Here is a 22233-nt window from a genome sequence, read left to right as displayed (position 1 = left end):
GGATTCTAGTCGCCATTCAACTTTATATTTAAAGGTACAAAACAGACATGTTGGAAATACCACATATATGTAGTGAATGTTAGTAAAGTGTCGGTATTTACGCAACCACAGTCCGTCTGCCTTGTTAGAATTTCAGCAACAGTCAGTCAGCATGCACATCAATGGGATGTATCCCAAAATGTGACTGACCAATGGACCTTAAACACTGGGGAAAACAAACCATACATGCGCAGTAAACAAAAGGTTAGCTTTGGTTTTTACTTGATACTGAAGCAGTATCGGCAAACAGGAGGCACCTCATAAAAGCGGAGTGGCTTTGGGAAGTCCATTCATCAAGCATTACCGCTAAAAGTCCACTCACAAACAATAACAGAGAAAAAAACTACGCAGAAGAAGTTTTTGGTGCGAAAAGGTATCAAATATACTTTGCTAACAGCAACCACAAGGATCGAAATCATTCAGATGCATTGAAAGTAAGATGAGTTATAATGCAACATCAATTCAAGGAGATGATTATGAAATATCTACAGGAGAACCATCAAATGCATACAGTGAATGTGGAAAGAGCCTGACTTGGGGTAAACAACTAAAACGGCATCGGCGAACCCAAATAGAGGAAAAACCATGCAAATGCAGTGAATGTGGAAAGAGCTTTGCTCATGCTAGAAATCTTAAGAGTCATCAGAGAGCACACACTGGGGAAAAATACACATGCAGTGTGTGTGCAAAGACCTACAGTAACTCACCATCACTAAAGAGACATCGGAGAACACACACAGGAAAAAAACATATACATGCAGTGAATGTGGCAAGAGCTTTACTCAGTTACGGTCTCTACAGAGCCATCAGCTAACACACACTGGGGAAAAGCCATTCACATGCAGTGAATGTGGAAAAAGCTTTACTGACGCATTACAGCTCAAGAGGCATCAGCGCAAACACACAGGTGAAAAACCATACAAATGCAGTGAATGTGGAAAGAACTTTACTTACTTAACACTCCTAAAGAACCATCAGCGCACACACACAGGGGAAAAACCATACACATGCTGTTTAATGTGGAAGGGATTTTAATACAATATCAAATCTAAAGTCTCATCAGCGAACACACACCGGGGAAAAACCTTACAGATGCAGTGAATGTGGAACGAGCTATAGTCAATCAGCTGCCCTAAAAATTCATCAGAGAACTCATACAGGGGAAAAACCATACACATGCAGTGAATGTGGAAAGAACTTTTCTTACTTTGTTAACCTAAAGAGACATAAACAAACACACACAGGAGAAAGACCATACACATGCAGTGAATGTGGAAAGAGCTTTACTCTAACCTCAACCCTAAAGAACCATCAGCGAACACACACAAGTGAAAAACCATATAAATGCAGTGAATGTGGAAAGAGCTTTACTCAAACCTCAACTCTAAAGAACCATCAGCGAACACACACAGGTGAAAAACCATATAAATGCAGTGAATGTGGAAAGAGCTTTACTCAAACCTCAACCCTAAAGATCCATCAGAGAACACACACAGGGGAAAAACCATTTACATGCAATGAATGTGGAAAGAGCTTTGGTAATTTAAAACTCCTAAAGAGCCATCAGCGAACACATACAGGGGAAAAACCATACACATGCTCTGAATGTGGAAAGAATTTTAGTGAAACCTGTTCTCTAAAGGCTCATCAGCGAATACACACAGGGGAAAAACCATACGCATTCAGGCAATGTGGAAAGAGCTTTACTCAATCTACCCACCTGAATAGACATAAATTAACACACACTGGGGAAAAACTATATAAATGCTGTGAATGTGGAAAGAGCTTTACTCACTTGGCAGACCTAAAGAGCCATCAGCGAACACACACAGGTAAAAAACCATACACATGCTGTGAATGTGGAAAGAATTTCAATAAAGCATCAAATTTAAAGACTCATCAACGAACACACACCGGCGAAAAACCGTATTCATGCAGTGAATGTGGAAAGAGCTTTACTCACTTTGCAAACCTAAAGAGCCATCAGCGAACACACACAGGTGAAAAACCATACACATGCTGTGAATGTGGAAAGAATTTCAATAGAGCATCAACTTTAAAGACTCATCAACGAACACACACCGGCGAAAAACCGTATTCATGCAGTGAATGTGGAAAGAGCTTTACTCAATTTATACACCTAAAGAGACATAAACAAACAGACTTCTGTAAAACCAAACTGGTGGAAGTAGCCGTACTCAATTAGCACATCTAAAGACCCATCAGTGAACACACAGGGAGAAAAGCATACACCTGGAGAGACTGTAGAAAGAGCTTTATTAAATCAGTGTTTCTAGAGATCCATCAACGGATATACACACACAGGTGAAACAACATACACACTCAGTGACTATGGAAAGTACGTTATTGCATAATAGAGTAACTTCTTATCAGAGACAACAAGTTATTTTATATTTCATACCTAATTTTATATAAAACAATGTACACCTACTTACTTGGCTATCAATTCTAATTCACCATCGGCAAGCACACAAGAAAATGTTTTCAACTGCAGTAAACAGGAGAGGCTTTTTTTGGGCTGCTCGCCATGCAAAGGCATACGGTCTGTGAAGAAACTGCAAAAAAAGCTGCCAACCAGGGGTAGTTACTTGGGTAATCTGCCACTGCTGATCTACGCTAATAATTTTAGCATTTGCCCCGCCGTTGGTTCGAAGGAGCCAGCAAGCCGCCCAAATTGGGTTGGGCTACAAACGCCAGCTACCTCATTGATCGGCTATTTCTTAAGTGCTTGGTTCACTGGTGATACTAATACGAACTATCCACTGTGTTGATAGTATATATAGATTGGTCCTGAAGTATTGCCATGTGATCCTCCTGATACACCAGGCAAGAAACCAGTCAACCTGTAACTCGTAGCCACGACTGGACATCATTTCAGAGGTTGCTTGCACTATCAATTTTTAATTGGGACCAGTGGACTTACTTATTAAATTGAATTCGTTGCACCGCTGGACTCCCCTTTTTAACCTTCCCTACACTATTCCTGCACATTTTTCACTTGCATCTACACCACTAGGCCCTTTACCCTGACTGCACCTGCTGGCCTGGGATAAAAAGATCTCTGATAAAGAGCCCCTCATAGGGTGCTTGTCGGACATTGCAGCGCCGGGCTGATGAGGAGCATGCCGTCTGATGAAGCATGACACCAACCCGGTTGTGTGAGTTCTCTTTCGCAAAACGGGAGACTCCCTGTCTCTACCATAGGGTCAGGGTAGTAGACTGACCAGGCCTCTTCACGCTTTTTTGCTCTTTTCCTTAGGAACTGTATACCTGGTTTGCTTACTCATGTTTACCTATACAACCAGGATATGGACCAACATCCCCATATCCATGAGGATCACCCCAACGCTGCTCCAATTAAGGAAAAAGATGAAGACTCACTTATTTAAGGAACACTACTTCACAGTGCAGTAACGGTCTAGAAACCAACCACCTCCTATCACTAATTGAATGTAAGCTTTTATTTGACCCTGTACGGTGCTCTGCTAGCTTTTGAGTACATTCACCCCATAAAAATTGATGGATGGTACGTAAGCAAACTATCCAACCAATACATGAGGCATTTGGATAAAATGTATTTTCTTATTTTATAGACACAGCAAAATATTATGCATTAGTTTGTGCTCTGTTTGCTATTGAACAAATGCCACTATCTCCTTTCTCACAAAGAAAGGATGTCTGTAGATTTGCAATGTTTTCTCACAAGTGCAATGTTTTTTGTAACATGACTAAATATTTCTATGCCCAAGTGAAAGCAGATCATGGAATCTCTCCTCGTACTACTGGGTTATGACAACTCGTGTATGAGCAAAATGTACCAATGTTAGACTAGTAACTGTGCAAGAGGAATTCATAATCATGGAATGAATATGATATAGGCTTTGAACAGCCATTAAAGTAAAATCCTACTTATGATGTTAAGCATTAGCAAAGAAATCTGGTAGAGGATCTTAGGTTAAGTTTTTTTAAGTCTGTTAAGTTTCCCTTTATATAAAGTGAAATAAAGTTAATCCTTATTGGTATATATATGTTAATGATGATTTTATTAATCTTGTAACCTGTTTTGTGTTCATTTGAATGACATTTTTCACAATTCCCTATTGCTTTTACAAGTCACAGCATCCATTTAAACTTGACAATGCTTAATCAGCTTACGGATGAGAAATGCCCATATGGCAGACTTCCATGTGATCACAATTCTCATCCATATTCAAATACATAAGATTGTTGAGTGCTCCTTGGCAGGTGCCAAGGCAGCAGCGATATGACCTAATCTGGAGTCAGAAGATGTGCTGGGTAGGGGCTTTTGTTAACTAGAATGCCAGAAATTATGTTCAATCCTGCCATGATGTGTATCTGAAACAAGCCCCTAATGAGGCACTATCCCCAAGAAAAATGGATACCAAACCAATCGGATATTGTTAAATTATTGGTCATCAAAGGTAAAATGCACCAACCTATCTAAAACACACATTATTTAATAATGCATCATGGAAAATGCTCAGTAGGTGTACAAATGTGTATTTTTAATAACATGTAGAGTATTCTGCATTTTTGCATTCAGGAGAACCTAGACTTCCCATGTATCCACCTTTATGCCATATCACAACCACCATGAAGACCCTAGTAACGATCCTTTGAGATCTATCTTGTCAGTGGCCGGAGGAAACACTTTAATTTTCAAAAGCCAGAAGGCTACGAACTGTAAATTAGACTCTGTAAGGCAAATAAATATATTCAATGTTAGTGTTTCCTAGTTGTAGATGAATAATGAGCTAACCACCTCTCCAAAAAGCACAAAAATTATGAATTTATTGCAGAAATCTTTCACAACTGAAGGATTTCTTAGGGAACAGTGTAGGACAAATCACATCTATGTTCCCAATATCTTATGGTTCTTCGAGTTTGTTGCTGATTACCTGGAAAACTTCTATCTCTTTGTCGCCATTTGGACAAAGACCCTTAAAAGATTGACTACAATGAAAGGAAATTGAATGCACTCATTCCTTGCAGCTGGTCTCAGCACAGTACCCATCTTGGGTAGCAGCCATGCCCGGTCCAGCTCCAAGCAGTCAGTCTTTGGTTTGGGTGCTCCAATGACCCTACCTGGTGATGCCACTACTAAGATGAAGAGGATTCAACAAAACAACATGATATAAAAAAATTTCTAGATTCCTTGATGGAATCTCCGAGGTGACTGTGGCTCGCAACTCAGCACTCAAACCTGCTAAGCAAAATTCATGCACAGCACCTGTAGGAAATGGCGCCCTCTAATGACTATTCATCACTTATTCAGAGTAACGGTTTATCAGTGTCAGACTTTAAATGCTCCTCGCCTGCATACTGCTGTGCAGACTCTTGCCCTGGGGGTGGTGGCTTTGGGGAAAGACCCCATCTCTCCTCCAGTGATTCTTTTTTCTTGCTCTGATGATAATGATATGATATAATGATAATTTTTTTTATCAAGCTGGAGAGCCAGTATCAATATAACAGTCATCAGTGACACAATTAATTATAAGAAATCATACATGACAATACATACATTATGTCAATCAATACCATCAGCAACTTGAACTTGGCCAAGATAAGACTTTCTACACATGGTATCAAAACAAAGTAATATTAACTCATTAATAGTCTGATAGGAACCATACCCAAGTAGGTATAGCGGCTACAATAACCATGCAGCACTACTCATAGCCTACTAAGGCTCTGCTCTCAAGTACCAGGACACAAAGACAGCCCCATATCTAGGTAGGTGTATTCAGACATCAAGGCTCTCTCTAGAAGTTGACCCGAAAGTAGACTGCCGAGGATCCATGTCCTGCTGTTAGCTCCAGACTTCTGCAGGGTTCCACTGTGATGTCTTGAAGAGGATTCCTGATTTTTACATGAAATATTTGCAATTCATAATCTCATAGGTAGAAAAGAGCAGAGATCGGGTTGATATCCCAGGATACCTAAATGCTAAACAGCAGGAATGCAGAGGGCTTCATATAAATCTAGTTCTATGCAAAAGTAATCTACCACCTGAAATTGAATTTAATTAATCCAAGGATCTTCTGTTGCTATTCCAAGTCCATTTCACATTCCACTTAATTACACAATTCAGATGCAAGACAAGCACCCTACTTAACCCTTCCTGTTTTAGCAAAGTTTACCATGACACACACCACAGGCAGGAAGGGGAAATCTCTGGCTTTTAATGATGCTCGCGGTGACCTTCAGCACCATTGACATTGGCAGGAGAGTGTGCCAAGTAGTGTGCAGCTCTGACAGAATCTCCCCTGGATGAGGTGGAGTCTAGCTTCCTGACTCAGATTTCTGGTCCCTAGGAGCTGCCTATGAATTCATGGGTAGGAAACAGAAGGATACAAGGCACAGGCTGCAGTGGTTAGGGGACCGTGGCCTGCAGCATCACTGGAACACTGCACTGTGGCAATTCCCAGGACTCATCTCGCACAGAAACCCAATGGCAATAGTTCCATCCACTGAGGCAGGGGTGCTTGGTTCCTGCTGAAAGAATGTAGCTTTTGCAGTGGCAAGAATGGGCATACTAAGGATGAATGCCCTGAATGGACCTCACCCCAGACCTAGCAGTCCATAACTGTCTGTTGAAAGCAAAAAGGGGTGTACCAATGTCCTGATAGAAGTAGCCACTTCCAAACCCACGCCTCAGCACAAATGCATGCAGTGCATTATTAGGTTTATTAAATGTACAGCTGCACATGTGTGGGATCAATTTTGTTGGGAGATTTATTGTGCTTTGTCCTTGAAAGGTACTGAAGTTTCTGCCTGAGCTCTGCTGTCTGACTATATCTAAGCATGAATACTAGTGGCGATGCGTCCTTTAGGGTTTTGGGGCGTTGCCCCACTAATACTTATGGCCCCTGATACTCCTATTAAACATGAATATGTTTAATGTGTGAAACTGTTGTCCTTTTTTTTTGTATCTGCCCACGGCACTCATCTTTCAGCCGCGGGCTGAGTTGGCTTACCCAAGTCAGGATTCAGAAGACAGATGGTGTGGGACGGTCATGTGATTTTTGTTCTGTGCTAACAACAGGCATGTGGTTAATTTGATATTATTTAAACATGTATTCATATGTGTATCTTGCGTGCCTTGCGAAAGGTGAGTATGGATTCCAGATTCAGTTTAGGCATTCCTGAATGGGGATCCTGTTTGGCCGGTCGCAGGACAAAGTGGGTGTTACCTTCAAATAAACTGGCTTTTAAATTCCCGTTTCATTACATATTGGCGACGAGCGGACACTGCGTCACTGTTCACCCATTAATGCCTTTTTCATCACACTTCGCCAAAACACCACTTCAGCTGGATTTATTTAATTTTTCTATGCCGCACAACATCTCCATTTGCAGACACCAGGCCCACGACATCTGCATTTTCTGGAGTAGATTTGCTTATTTCTATGTTTTGATTCAGCAAAGGTATTGTGCCTCGCGCCCTCACGCATGCCTGTGAGTGCAAACCAACATCCCAGCGTGCAGCGTGCTGACGTCACATCGGCGTTCAACGTGTCAGCCATATTGCGTAAGGGCATTTCTGACATCGTGTCAAGTTTCCGCGGTGACCGCTTCTAGCACTGCTCCTCACAGTTGCTACCGCAATAATTACTTATTTCATCACTGCTTAGGTAATTACAGGCGGGCGGTTGACAAGGTGTTTTGGCTTCATGACCGTTATTTTGGGATACATTTTCCTTTTGCATATTATCACTTTCTGCAGCTGCTTTCAGTACATCATACTTTAGGTTACAAATCCGCTTTCTGTGACACGGCAACCCCTCAAAAAGTCACCCAGCCACCTCCCTTTTTGGCCTGACCTGGCAAGCCAACCATCAATGGTCACAATGGCTTAGATTCAGGAAATTATATTGTACCCATTGATGCAGGTAATTACAGCCCCCAGCGGAAGTTCAAATGATTGTATGGCAGTTTGGGTCTCGCAGAGCAGGAAATATTTGACAATTTGCCTCCCATATTACCGCCTGCAGCCCAGTCTGGGATTCTCAATGGAATATATATGTTGAAGTGCTTGATCGATTATGAAAACAATTTTCAGAGGAACCTAGTATTATGTTAGTGTGCCATAATAATTTCAAACGTAAGCAAGCTGAGGATGAAGGAGTAGAGGAATAAATTGCTGTGCTTAGGATCTTAGCGTCCACTTGTGGTTTTGGGACTAATGTAGACACAAGTATACAGGATCAATTTGTGTTCAGGTGCTCTTCCCGCAAATTTACTTAGTTGCCGCAATCCTACGGTTAATGAGGTCATTGACCTTGCCAAGAACCTTTAAACCTTAACTATCGATTATGTACGACTGTTGTAATCATACTGCATTCCCCCTGTTGATTATTTTGCACACTACTTCGTTTATCTCAATCTGACTAGCTCGTTATTCCTCATATCATCATGTTTACCTCAACTCTATTTGATTAATCCAGATTACTGCTGCTTTCTGCTCCTACTTCCTACACCTATACTTTTAATCATGCCCCCGCGCACCCCCCCTGCTGTCTCACCCTCACCTATTTTAAATCTGGCCTGTTCTCTCGGTCGATCCTCTACCCTTCCCATCTCTCCAAACACGGTAAAAAATCCCTCAAGCACAAACTTCTCTGTCTTCACCCTGAAACCCTATTTGCAGACCATCATAATACCCTAAACTCCTCCATCATCACCAACTACATCTTCTACACTAAACGCACTTCTAAATGGAAAAGCCTTTTTCTCCGCCACCTCCCTATCACTAATTCCCGCAATATCCCATATGGTTTAATACTCTCCACGTCTCCCTCTCCCTCCTTTCCGGGTGATATCGATATCTCTATCTTTAATTCACTTGTTGCTTTTAAAAACTCACCACGCGCTAGCAAAGCACCAGGGCACCCACCTCTACCAACAGCACAGCGAGGAGCGGATCTAGCGCTCACTCGTGGACCAACAATTTCCTGCAAAAACGCCAACTCGGCGAGGACTGAGGCCATGCCCCCTGTAGGCCACGCCCCCCTACCCCCTACATCATGTGCTGCCACCGGAGGCGCAGCGGACGAGCGTAGCGGGAGCGCCTAAGGCAAGCCCGTCTGCGCTCGTCCGCGCTCGGACGGGCTCAGGGCCAGAATCCCTGCCGGACCCAGCTCCCACTAGGGTAATATACTCGCGTCGAGACCTTCTTAGTCTCAGACCCACCATTGCCAGCACCTGCAACTATGCTCACGACTTAGACGGTCAATTTACTGGCTGCACAATCTGCCACCCAGCCCAGCTACAACTACCCATTCCACGCGTCTTTCATCCGAGTCTTAAACTTGCCTCACTGAACTGCAGGTCACTCCCCATGCACGCTCTGCTCATTAATCACCTTATAGAAGACCACGAACTAGACATTCTATTCCTTACGGAAACGTGGATCACCGACCACTCGGATTCGGATGTAGTCTTAGCCCTTCCCCCGGACTTTAATATCCAGTCCGAACCACGTCCATCTGGCAGAGGAGGTGGACTGGCCATCCTCTACCGGAATCATTTTTCCTGTAGAACCCTCGATGCACACATCTTGGACTCGGAAAGCCTCCATTTCACCATCCAGCTAGCACCGACTAGCACACTGTCAGGCCTCCTAGTATACCGCTCCCCTGGCCATTATGGCCCGTTTTCTAGCGCCCTCCTAGAATCAATAGCATCTCTGGCCCATTCCACCTCCAATTTCACTATACTAGGAGACCTTAACATCCATTTCGATGACCCCCTTGACACTGGGGCAACAGATTTGATCGCCGACCTGGCGGCCTATGGCCTTTTACTTACCAACTCCGGAGCCACACACATTAAGGGCCATTTATTAGACCCTGTGTTCACCAACCTCCATACCCTACAAACCAAAGAGTCCCTCCCCCTCCCATGGACGGACCATTTTCTGGTCCCCTTCCGTCTACCAGGGGATTTCAGGAAACCTCATAAACCTGCCACCTATACTACGGACAGAGCATGGTCCAGACTCTCGGCTGAGGATTGGGCCAAAGCCCTGGACCATACAACCCCTAGCCCCTCGGATGACCCAGACACCGCGGACAGAAAGTTCAGGGAGTGGATCTCCACCTCCCTCGACTCCATCCTCCCCATAAAAACCCGTGAGGACAAAAACGGGAAAACCAGATCAGCCCCATGGTACAGTCCGGAACTAAGAACTCTCCGCAAAGAGTGTAAAAAAGCGGAGCGACTATGGAGAAAGGACTGGCTCCATACTAGCAAGGACGCATACCGTAGCTCGGTGAGATCTTATAAAGCCACCTTGAAGCTCACTAAAGCCGCATACTACGACACCAGAATAAGTAATTCCACCAACTCGGCGAGAGAATCCTACCTCATCGCTAAAGAACTTGTGAAAATACCTGCGCCTCCTTCTTCCAACCCATCTTCGCCAGATAGAAGCGATGAACTGGCAACCTACTTTGACTCCAAAATCGCCCGTATCCTAGTCTCCCTCCCGCCTCCCAGTCTGCCTAACCCTAAGGACTTTGAGGCACTTACCAACCAGACAGGAAACATTTTGCACCCACAATTGACCACCTTTAGGGCAGTCTCACTGGACGAAGTAGGATCAGCCCTGGCCAAACTGAAAAGCGGCTCTCCTCTTGACCCCGCACCTATCAGATTCCTGAAAGCAGTTGTCCCCACCATCCTGCCCACCATCACGGAACTGATTAACATCTCGCTATCCCAGGGCTCTGTCCCACCGAGCTGGAAGAGCGCTGTAGTTAAGGCTCTTCTCAAAAAGCCCCAACTGGACTCTTCCGACCTGTCCAACTATCGGCCAATTTCGCTCCTTCCTAGTATCAGCAAAGTAGCCGAGAAACTGGTAAACGCTCAACTGTCCCAGTTCTTTGAGTCAAATAATCTTCTACGTCGGTCCCAAACTGGGTTCCGCCCGGGCCACGGCACAGACACCGCCCTCCTCGCTGTCGAGGAGGCTAGGTGCATTTTGAATTCAGGAGGATCAGTGGCAGTGATCCTCCTGGACCTCAGTGCAGCCTTTGACACGGTGAATCACCGTGTCCTACTCCACCGGCTGGCCGTGGCGGGACTCGCGGACACGGCACTTGCGTGGATAGAATCTTTTCTATCAGGTCGCTCCTTCCAGGTTTGGGATGGTAATTCCCGATCAGCCCCTCTCCCCCTCACTAGTGGAGTCCCCCAGGGGTCGTCATTAAGCCCTACCTTGTTTAACGCCTACATGGCCCCCCTCGAGGATGTCGTCTCCCCCTTCGGAATCAAGATAGTGAGCTATGCGGACGACACGCAACTGGTCGTCTCACTTTCTCATCTTGACAATCACCCGGACAATCTGTTGAACTGCCTCCAGGAAATCCACCACTGGATGTGCGAGTCATCTCTGAAGCTCAACGGATCGAAAACCGAAGTTATGCTCATGGGCAAGAAATGGACCACCATCCCCCCATCGGTCTGGCCAGACGTTTTCGGTGAGGTGCCCACCCCGAAACTAGAAATCAAGACCTTGGGAATCTGGTTTGAGCCAGAGCTGTCCATGAAGACCCAGGCAGCCAAAACAGCAGGCACCTGCTTCGGACTCATGCGTTCCATCCGCAAAATCCTCCCAATACTTCCGCCCCTATCTAGGAAACTCTTGATTCAAGGTTTGATCCCCGCTCGGCTAGACTATAGCAACGCTGTCTACCTGGGAGCCCCTGAATCCACCCTGGCCAACCTCCAGCGAACTCAAAACGCAGCAGCCCGGCTCCTTATGGGCCTTCCTTCAAGAACCTCGGCCAGACCAGCGCTCAAGGCCCTACACTGGCGTCCAGTGCGTCAGAGGGTAGAATTCAAAGCGATGTGTACTGCCCTCAAACTCCTCAATGGGCTTGGCCCCTCTATCCTGAGAGACATGGTCACCCCTCACAAGGCCCCTAGACTTCTACGCTCGGACAACGAACGTTTGGCCATCGTTCCGAGATTTAGGAAGGCGCGCACCGGCGGTAGACGGTTCGCAGTAAAAGCTTCCGCTGCCTGCGACTGGAACCCTGCCACCTCCTCTTCCGTAAAAAATTAAAAACTTTGCTTTTCCCCAAATAAGCTCCCTTTTCCCCTCTAGCCTTCACATGTATCATTAGCGCGGGCATGCCTCCGGGTCACCAGGCGCTTTATAAATCGCTAAATAAATAAATAAATAAGAGCATTAAAGAATCTCATCAAATGTTCTATATGCTGAGGCTTCAGTGAATGCACTGTGTGCTGATGAGAGTTGTCAGGCTGAGCCTGTATTTTTGGTGAAGACTAAAAACAAAAACTATAAAGGGGTACCTCGGAAAACTCCAACCGTGTGATTCAGGTGTGGTTCTAAGAGCCACATAAATAATGTCCAGCCATTGGGAAACGTTACCTCTCTTGCTATAAAATAGGCCATTTCCAGTCAGTCTGCAGAAGTAGCAAGAACAGTACTGTCGGAATTAGCAGTGTGGATACTGGCATTGATAATTGTACAGAGTCCATCATTAATCTTGTATTGAGCATAGAATGCTATTTTATTTGTACATCCATTATGGATCCCACCTGTGAAGCCTTGATAGATTGTGTCACATTAAAAGTCATGGCTGACTCAGGATCTCCAATTGACATCCAGAGATATATTACTTTTCACAAGCACTGGCAAAGATCTTTGACACCTACTGATGTAAACCTTCAGGCATTTGGCAAGAAAGACCTAAAGATGCTGGGTTTCTTATTGGCCAAAGTGTTTTGCATGGGTAGGAAAACTATCAATAAGATCTATGTAGCCCTTAAAGTAAAAACATTTTGGCATGGCGGAATATGGCCGAAATGGGCTTACTGAACCAGGTGCTGACATGCTTATTGTATTAGGGGAGTTACTGCCGATTATGTCTGTGGCGTAACAGATCCTGTCTGTCTGAATTTAAATAATTTTTCTGTGAAGAAGTGGGTAGTGTAATTGGCAGTAAGCACTGCATTAGACCCAAGCAAACCTCAAGCCCAACCGGTGGTGCACAAGGTGAGACTGGTTCCACTGAGTGTCAGAGAAGAATTTAAACTCATGTTGCAGGATTTGGGCTCTTAAGGTAATATTGAGCTTTGTGACTCTTCAGTCTGGGTCGCACCCATTGTGGTTGTGCGCCAGTGGTCTGGGTACATCAGAATCTGTGCTGATTTGAGGGGCCTAAATGCTAACATACTCATAAATTGGCACTCTCTCCCTAGGATTCAGGAGCTGCTAGCAAACGTAGGGGGGCAAAGTACTTCTCTTTGATTGATTTAAGGTTCAGTCTATCATCAAATGGCTCTGTCGAAAGAGTCACAGAAGTTGAACACATTAGTCACGGCATTTGGGCATTCAAGTACCTGAGATTGCCATTCAGTCTGGCATCTGCCGCCATTGTTTTTCAAAAGCTTATGGATCATCTGTTTGACAATCTCAGGGGGCTGCAGGCCTACAAGGACGATGTCCTCATTTTTGCAAACACCATGGAGGAACACAACTGTTTGCTGAGACAGAAAGAGAAAGAAACATGACAGTCAATCTCAGGTTCTTAGTTCCCAGGAGCAGTACCCTCAAGTAGCCCACCTTCCAGCAGCTTTGACTCTGCACTTTAAACACCAGAGGATCAAAGTGGCCTGATGAGGAGAAGGGAATTAGGGAGGGTAAAGCGGGGAGGGAAATCTGGAACGAAGATGGTACACTAGTGTGAATATTTATTACTTTTCTTCTTAGTATAATTAACATATGCAAGATATGGAAACAATCTTTACCTATAAAGGAAAAATACCATAGAATCCAAGAAATGAACTATTCTGTAATCACTCAATATGCTGAGAGAGTTTATATTATTTATGTATTTATTTTATAGTTTTATAGAGCGCGAACCAGACCCGTGAGGTATCAGGGCGCTTTACAGTATTAAGAGTGGTATATAAAGCATTAGGAAGAGAGGGACCACTTGGGTAAAATTGGTGGATACATTATACAAGAAAAAAAAAGCACGCAGTATAAGGTCCCAGCTACATATGGGTTAAAAATTAAAACGGGAATATACATTATAAAAGGAGGCACGCAGTCTCATCTCGGGTGGGATGTGCAGGAGTAGGTATCATCAGTAGAAGCCTTGGATAATGCCGAGGTGGAGGCTGTAACATGTCGCTAAGGTACGTGTAATGTAATCGTTAGATGAGGTATTTGCTTATTACCAAAGTCCGATAGCACTTTTACTTATTTCCAATAGTGCACTTCCCATGTATGAAACCTTGATTCATAAATGAATTGATCATGCATCAAATGAGGGCAAATGTTGTTACTGTAACTTATCAATTGTCAGAGGCTTGTCATCTGTAAGAATGTTCTTAATAAGTCATTTTTTTAATAACTCTTGGCTTTAGTGATTAAGCTGCCTTGTAACTCTAAAGTGCCTTGAACTGAATTAACTTGTAACTCTAGGCATGTAATTAGTGTTCAGTTCAAGCGCCTCAAATAATTCCAAAAATATACTGTTTCAATTTGGCTTGAATAGTTTCCACATAATGAGCGCAAATAGTTTTGTAAAGTATGTCCCTTAAGCAGATGCATGTTGAAAAGCAAGTGCGCGTAGCAATAGAGAGACCATGGGCCAGATGTAGGTAGCCAAATACCGGTCGGTAACGGCTGAAATTACCTAATTTCGGCCGTTACCGACCGGTATTTGGACATTGAGATGTAGGGCTCCCAAAAATAACCCATTCTGTAACTTTTCCGAATCGGTCGATTTACCGAATCGGTAAATATTCCGATTCTGTAAATTTTCCGATTCGGTAGATTGACTGAATCGGTAAATATTCCGAATCGGTAAATATTCCGAATCGGTAACTCTTCCGAATCGGTAAATTTACCGAATCGGTAAATAAGAAATGGAAAAATAAGACCCTTGAGATGTAGGTCACCCCTAAAATACCAAATTTGCATGAAATTCGGTATTTAAGAGTCGGTATTTAGCATGGATTGAAAGCAGGTGGTAACCAGGTGCAGGCTATAAAATAGGGCCCCAAAATGCAACAGTGCAACCAGAATGGCGGCATTCTACGTCATAGAAAGGCGGCTACGGCTACAGGCAGCAGGAGAGAGAGAATGGAGAAGGGAGGAGCAAGTGTACAGGCAGAGGATCACACTCCTCCACCTGACTGAGCCAGAGATACTGCATAGGTACAGGCTACACCCCCAAACCATCCTGGACCTGATCAGGGACCGGTACCCACTCCTGGAGCACCCAACACCAAGGGCGCACGCCATCCCACCCCATGTGCAGGTGCTCTGTAGCATACACCTGCTTGCTTCTGGGAGTTACCAGAGTGTTGTTGCTGCGGTAGGTGGGGTGTCCCAGAGCTGCCTGTCCCGTTTCTTCAGGAAGTTCCTGGATGCCATGATGCAGAGAATGGAGCATTACATCCGCTTCCCGGACGCTGATGCGGACCTGCTCAGGACCAAGACTGACTTTTACCTAATGGCACATTTCCCACACGTGATTGGCTGTATTGATGGTACCCACATCCCAATATGCCCACCTGCTGCCACTGAGTACATTTACAGGAACAGGAAGTCATCCCACACAATAAATGTACAAGTAATCTGTGATGCCAAGTGCATGATCACGAAGCACCCACGACTCCTACATCTTCCAAAACAGTGGGATCTACACCCGCCTGACAGCATGGGAATTTGGCGAAGGATACCTGCTAGGTAAATTACTGTGTGACACTCCCTTGATAGATAATGCAGACGTAGGTTTATGTGTGCCTGTGAGTAATGGTTTTCTCACTTCACATTAGGGGTTAGTGCATATGCCCTCCGTTCCTTCGTCCTGACACCCTACCTCAACCCCACGACCCCCAGCCAGAGACGATACAATGTGGCACATAAATCAACCCGGAACATCGTGGAGCGCACCTTTGGCCTTCTGAAGAGCAGGTTTCGCTGCCTCCACAAAAGTGGAGGGGCACGGCAATACTCACCAGTCATCTGCTGTAAGACCATTGCAACTTGTGCAATGTTGCACAACCTCGCTACTAAGAAGGGCACCGAGGTGGAATTGAGCGACTATGAAGACCATGACGATGACCATGCACTACCTGCACCCAACACAGTAGGAGTACCAACACCAACAGACGGCAGACAGAGACGGGCAGAGATCACACACAACTACTTTTGAGTAAGTAGAGAGACACTGCAAGGGTTTAAATGCAATAAACGTAGTTTAATTGGCACTACGGTAAATGTCTGAAGACACATTTGTTAAATCCTAAGTGTGCCTAGCACAACTGGGCGGACAGGGGTCCCCTCACCCTCACATGTCCACTTGAAATTTGGCAGCCTTACTGCCTGCGCCCATGCACATCACTGCGTGATGCCCGTGGTTGGGTTTGATCATTGTCTGCTGTGCCAGCACCTGTACTCTGGCGTCTGCTGCTCCTCCGAATTTCCGGGATAGGGGTGCTGCTCCTGCTGCTGGTGTTGTCTGTGTCCCCTAAACCTTCACGTCCTGTGGTGGCTGACTGGTTAGTCAGCAGCACTTCCATTGTAGTGACTCTCCCCATCCCCCTTGTGAGATCTGTGCAGCAGTGCACCAGCCCAATCTGCATAGCAACAGAACGGCGACACAGCAGTGAAGTCGCTGTTACAAGGCGGTGCATGACCCTTGTCTGCTGTTGTATGCACTGCCTCTCCCTGCGCGTTTGTGCGCGGTCCTCATGGAGTTCGTCACAAAGTGACATCACACACTGTGACATGTCCCTGACCCCATCGGCCATGTCCCTCATGCTGTCCGCCATTGATGTGATCCCCCGGTTCATGTTGTCAAAGTTTTTGTTCATTTGGCGCATTTGTCTGTGCACTGCACTAATTGCTTTTGCCTGCAGGCGCTGCACCTTCACCATTTTTGTCTCGAGGCCACGGAAGACACCGTCATCATGCCCACTCAAGCTTGCCTCCCGGACCCTACGGCATCTTGTGCCTCCGGATACAGTGACAGGAGTGGACGGAAGACCAGCTGTATTTTCCGCCATTTACTCTATTGGAATCTCACCCTCCCTTTCCTCATCAGAGGATTTTAGTAGGATTCTTAGCGGGGGAACGTCATGCCTCCTGGGCCTGCAGATTTCTGACACCTCTGAGTCTTCTGGTGTGGAAAGTTGTGGTGAGTCCAGGAGCATAGGAGATGAAGGCAGTTGCATGGTGGCTGCCTCTGGTGTGGCAGCTGCTTGTGTGCAGGGTGCTGGAGGTGTTGCAGTGCTGGGCCCTGCATCCCTGGCTTCTTCCTCACTCCTCTCCCTCTCCTGCATTGTCTTGCGCGAAGTCTCTCCTGTGGACAGCTATGGACAGTGGCTTAGTGGTGCTTTCACCGTGTATTTCTATAATAAATCACAAATCATTTGCACTATTTCATGGTCCTCCCCTGTCTCTAATTGTATTGTGTGGCATGCCTGACATTCTTTCATGTTGCCTGCTCTGATGTGAATTCTTATGACTACCACTCCCATAATGCATTGCAGGTGGATACAGAAGCCTGTACTGGAGTTCCTCAACACACAGCCAAATTGGGGGAGGGAGACAGGCAAGGGGTGAGGAATGAAGGACATGTCCCTTACCTTTCTTTGATGCAGCTCGGGCTGCGCTGTCAGCATCACCAATTCCGACAACGCTCTCTGGCTCCAGTGTGGACTCCAATAGCTCTTCCAGATCCGTGAGAGCAGGTGCCCTGTTCTTTCCTCCACCTGTAGCATTGGCCTCTTTCCTTCTTGCCGCCAATTTCTTTTTGGTAATGATCCTCACATCATACCATCTCTTCTTCAGATCGTCCACTTCCCTGGTTGTCACTCCAATTGCGTTCACTTTGGACTGGATCCCCAGCCAGGTATTCCTCTTCACAGCCTCTGCTACCTGCAGAGACTGCTTTCCAAAAATCTTGGAGTAGTGCTTTACCACCTCCTCCACCAGCACCTGAAGTTCACCTGTGCTGAACTTCATCTTCCTCTTCCTCTCTGCACCTTCCCTCTGGGAGTCTTGGGAATCCATTTTTCACTCCTGCACAGCTCAGCTTCACAACAGCCTGTCAGTGTGTAACTGCTCTCCTGGGTGATCAGTTACTCTGCACCTGCATGGTTGTGGCCACTTCCTGGTTGTGGGGTGGGGTGGATGCACAGGATTGGTTGATTCCTCTGTTGGTTGGCTGAGGGGCGGGGTGGAGGCACGTGATTGGTTGGTAGCTCAACTGCTTGCGTTTTTGTATCCCGAGTCGGTATTTACCGAATCGGTGTTTACCGATTCGGTAACTCCCATTCATTCCTATGGGCCTCCAGGCCCATAGGAAGCAATGGGATTTACCGAATCGGTATTTGCCGATTCGGTAAATACCGACTCGGGGATTCCGATTTTTACCGAATCGGTATTTATTACCGATTTTTTTTTTCCTACATCTCATTTCCCATTTCTAAAATACCGAATCGGTAAAATTCGGTATTTTAGAATCGGTAAAAATGAGTTACCTACATCTGGCCCCATGTGCGCTACAAAACTAAAATGAACTTTACCAAAATCAAAGGATTGTCATCTCCTACCTGACGCTGGGACAGTCAGGAAGATATACCAAACCTGTAGATGGTTTATTACCAAATGGACAATAAGTCCAACACGAACAAGGGAAGCTGAAAAAGGATTTCCTCGAGAGAACGAAGAAAGCTGAACCACGACCTGAAGAGCTGGAATAATCAGCGGGAGGCGGATGGGTGCGGCTGCTATTTATAGCAGCCATAAATGAGCTACGGAAGCTTCTGTGGGCAAAAGGGAGCGGCAGGCAAAAGAGAACACCTGCGTGCAAGGCAAAGTAAAATACACACATTCCAACTTAAACACTGCAGGCTCCAGTTTGTATATACAAGCTTTCAATTAACAGTTTGTAGCTGAGGCAACAGGGTGATTGTAATTAGGACACATAATAAAGAACATGGCACAAACGTAATGGGAAGTAGGACACATAATAAAGAATGTGACACAAACACACAAGGCACACATAAAACAGCCGAGTGTGACTAAACACACACTATACTGGCAGGAACCATAGAACACACTGGTAGGGTCATGACAGTCCTCCCCACTAAAAACAGGGCCACCCAGTTAGGACGGTGCATGAGGATGTAGATTGTGAAATTGACGAAGCAGGCGTGGAGCATGTATGGCATCTCGAGGTTCCCAGGAATCCTCCTCAGGACCATCACCTTTCTAAGAGATTAAATACATGCCCGTTCTTATATTGGCTGAACTTCGTATTCCAGCTGATCTTTCACCAATAGTGGAGAAGGCTTGGTCCTGGTTAGCACACGTCCTGGCTTGAGTAAGGCAGTATGAATACTGGGTGTATTTTCATTGACTGCAGAAGTTGTAGTTTAACCAGTTCTTAGCAAGGGCGACCACGGAATTCTCCTTACTACAATTTGATAACACCCCACCTGATCAGATTGCCAACCTAATCTCTTCTGTGAAATCAGACTCTGCTATTGACTCTTGTCCTCCGACTGTACTTTTACCAGTCACAGAACATGTGGCACCTGTTCTATCTAGCATTTGCAATACTATGTTTGCCTCAGGCATATACCCCATGACCTGGAAGAAAACTATTATAAAACCTCTGCTAAAAAAAGCAAACTTAGTCCCGAATGACACAAAAAATGATAGACCGATAGCCAGCCTGCCTTTCCCGGCCCAAATCTTTGAAAAGGTGATTAATACTCAACTCTCCAAGTACCTTGAAGATCATCATCTGTTAGACGACACTCAATTTGGTCTGCGTAAGGGCCATGGAACAGAGACTGCACTCATTAAAACACCTGAAGACATCAGAATCATTCTGGATCAGGGAGGCACGGCTGTTCTTGTGTTGCTGGATCTCTCAGCAGCTTTTGACACGGTCGATCACACCATCTTGATCGACTGTGTCACTAAAATGGGTATCCAACACAATGCAAGAGCACTGTTGACCTCCTTTCTCACCAATCGGACACAGTCGGTACATTTCGGCACCTTCCAGTCTGCCCAACTGGCCCTCCCACGTGGTGTCCCGCAAGGTTCATCCCGAAGTCCGACACTCTTTACCATCTATGTATCGGACTTAGCTAGAGTAATCAAGGTGCATGGGATGGGCCTTACATCTTATGCCGACGATACGTAATTGGTGTTGACTATACACAATGATGGTGAAAAGATAGCAGCCAACTTTCAAAAAGGCATGCTTGCAATCAGCAGCTCGATGACTAGCCACTGCCTTATTTTGAACTCTGAAAACACAGAGGTTATGACATTTGGCAAGCTATCTCCTATCTGGTCCTCTTCTTGGTGGCCTGCCTCACTGCCCCCCTCCCCCACTCCCAGTTACTAGGGTTAGGAACTTGGGTGTCATATACGATGACAAATTGACTTTTCTGCCTCATGCTAACTCGGTGGTTTCAGCCTCATTCCACAAGTTACGTACGATAAAGATTTTACCATTTCTGCCTTTGACTGCAGGAAAAACTCTGGTTAGTACACTAGTCATGTCTACCATTCACTACTGTAACAGGCTTCTTATAAACGCCCAGAACAAGGTCATTCAGAAACTACAGTCAGTCCAGAACGCAGCCGCCAGGATGCTACCAGGAACCCCTAAATACAAACCAATCTCTCATGTTATTCAGAAGTATCACTGGCTCTCTGTGAAGAACTGCATAAAGTTCAATGCCTTGTGTATTGCTTACAAGGCTTCCTGTAACACTGGACCTCAGTTTCGTATCAAGGAGCCAGCGACCTATATTCCGGCCCGAGCCCTTCGCTCATCCACTGTTTTTTTGCTTCGTGTCCAATGCACTAAAACTGCCTCATGGGGTGATAAGTGTTTTATCGTTGCCACTGCAAAACTTTGGAATTCTCTTCCACTAAAAATCAGATCCTGCCAATCGTTACTAACCTTCAGGAAAATGACAAAGACCTGGTTGTTTAATCAGTAAGTCCCTCCGGTATATAGTATAAGCCTGCTGTCCTCAGCGCCGAGACACCCATGGGTAATTGAGCGCTTTTTAAATCTCATATACATAAATGATACTGGATTTATACATTTTACTATTGTAAAGGGTCCTATAAAATGTGGATGGAAAGGGTTTATTTGTTTAAAAGGCAGATTCTTTGTGGACACCATACTTTATTACCTGGTTGATACTTAGGACGCAGCTGTCTGCAAATTTTTTAAAGGCTAACTTGCCGTTAGTTACATTCCGTTGTAAAGTTTGCATTATAGTTTTCATCTTTTGTAATTTAGCCGTTACATGTGGGGTTTGGGTGTCAATCGGACTCATTAACGGTAGTGACCGGGGGTTCCAGCCGTGCGTAGCAAAAAACTGTGACGTTTTGGGGGAAGTATGCAATCAATTGTTTTGTTTTTTAATAGTTCTTTATATTAAACACTTCCGACATATAACATCGCAGTTACATTTAGGCCAGTGACCCATCATTCCACATTATTAAGATTGAAATTACAATAACAATCCGAATTAATGAGGTACATAAATCAAGGGGATTCTAAAGTGCCTACATCAAGCTGTCGAGTCGACGGGGCACAAATGTCACCTCTGTAGTGGTTCCACGCTCCCCACACCCTGCTTCATTTCCCAGGGTATCCTCTGACCGACTTTTCCCTATACATACTCCAGTCTAAATCTTCCTCCCATTTCCTTATGAGGGGCGGTTGGAGCGCCCCCCACAACTGCGCAATATTCCTTTTTGCAAGCATGTATGCCAGGGTTACCCACCGCGTGCTATTTGTATTTAGATCAGTGGGTTCCCAAATGTTTAGAATACACCTTCGCGCCTCTGGTTGCAAATGTAGCCCCTATACTACCCACAGGGTGTCATGTATGTGCTTCCAATATGCTTGTATATAGGGACATTCCCACAGTATGTGGAGGAACGTCCCTGGTTCTCCACACCCTCTTTTACACTCTGCTCTGTTTCTTCCCCATCTGGACCAGACGGGAACCTGTCACACACTTTCTGTGGAGTATTTTAAGCTGTATTAACCGTAATCTGGCCGGAATTGCGACATCCTGTGGGGATGATAGCGCCACCTGCCAGTCTTC

General features: G+C 45.3%; 1 protein-coding gene across 1 annotated transcript in view; it reads left to right on the top strand.

Annotated features, from left to right (window-relative positions):
• Positions 1–741: 741 nt before the first annotated feature.
• LOC144773589 (uncharacterized) overlaps positions 742–22233 on the top strand; it is a gene marked incomplete at its 5' end in the record, with an annotated part of 141468 nt that continues 119976 nt past the window's right edge. The window contains 5 exon segments of the mRNA XM_078658714.1: positions 742–1056; positions 1058–2233; positions 5982–6078; positions 9804–10942; positions 13315–13594. Coding sequence (XP_078514840.1) covers positions 742–1056; positions 1058–2233; positions 5982–6078; positions 9804–10942; positions 13315–13594 — 3007 coding nt within the window.

The sequence above is a fragment of the Lissotriton helveticus genome, chromosome 8 (assembly GCF_964261635.1).
Source record: "Lissotriton helveticus chromosome 8, aLisHel1.1, whole genome shotgun sequence".
NCBI lineage: Eukaryota > Metazoa > Chordata > Amphibia > Caudata > Salamandridae > Lissotriton > Lissotriton helveticus.
The sequence above is the reverse complement of the archived record's forward strand: the minus strand, read 5'-3'. Positions and strand labels throughout refer to the sequence as shown.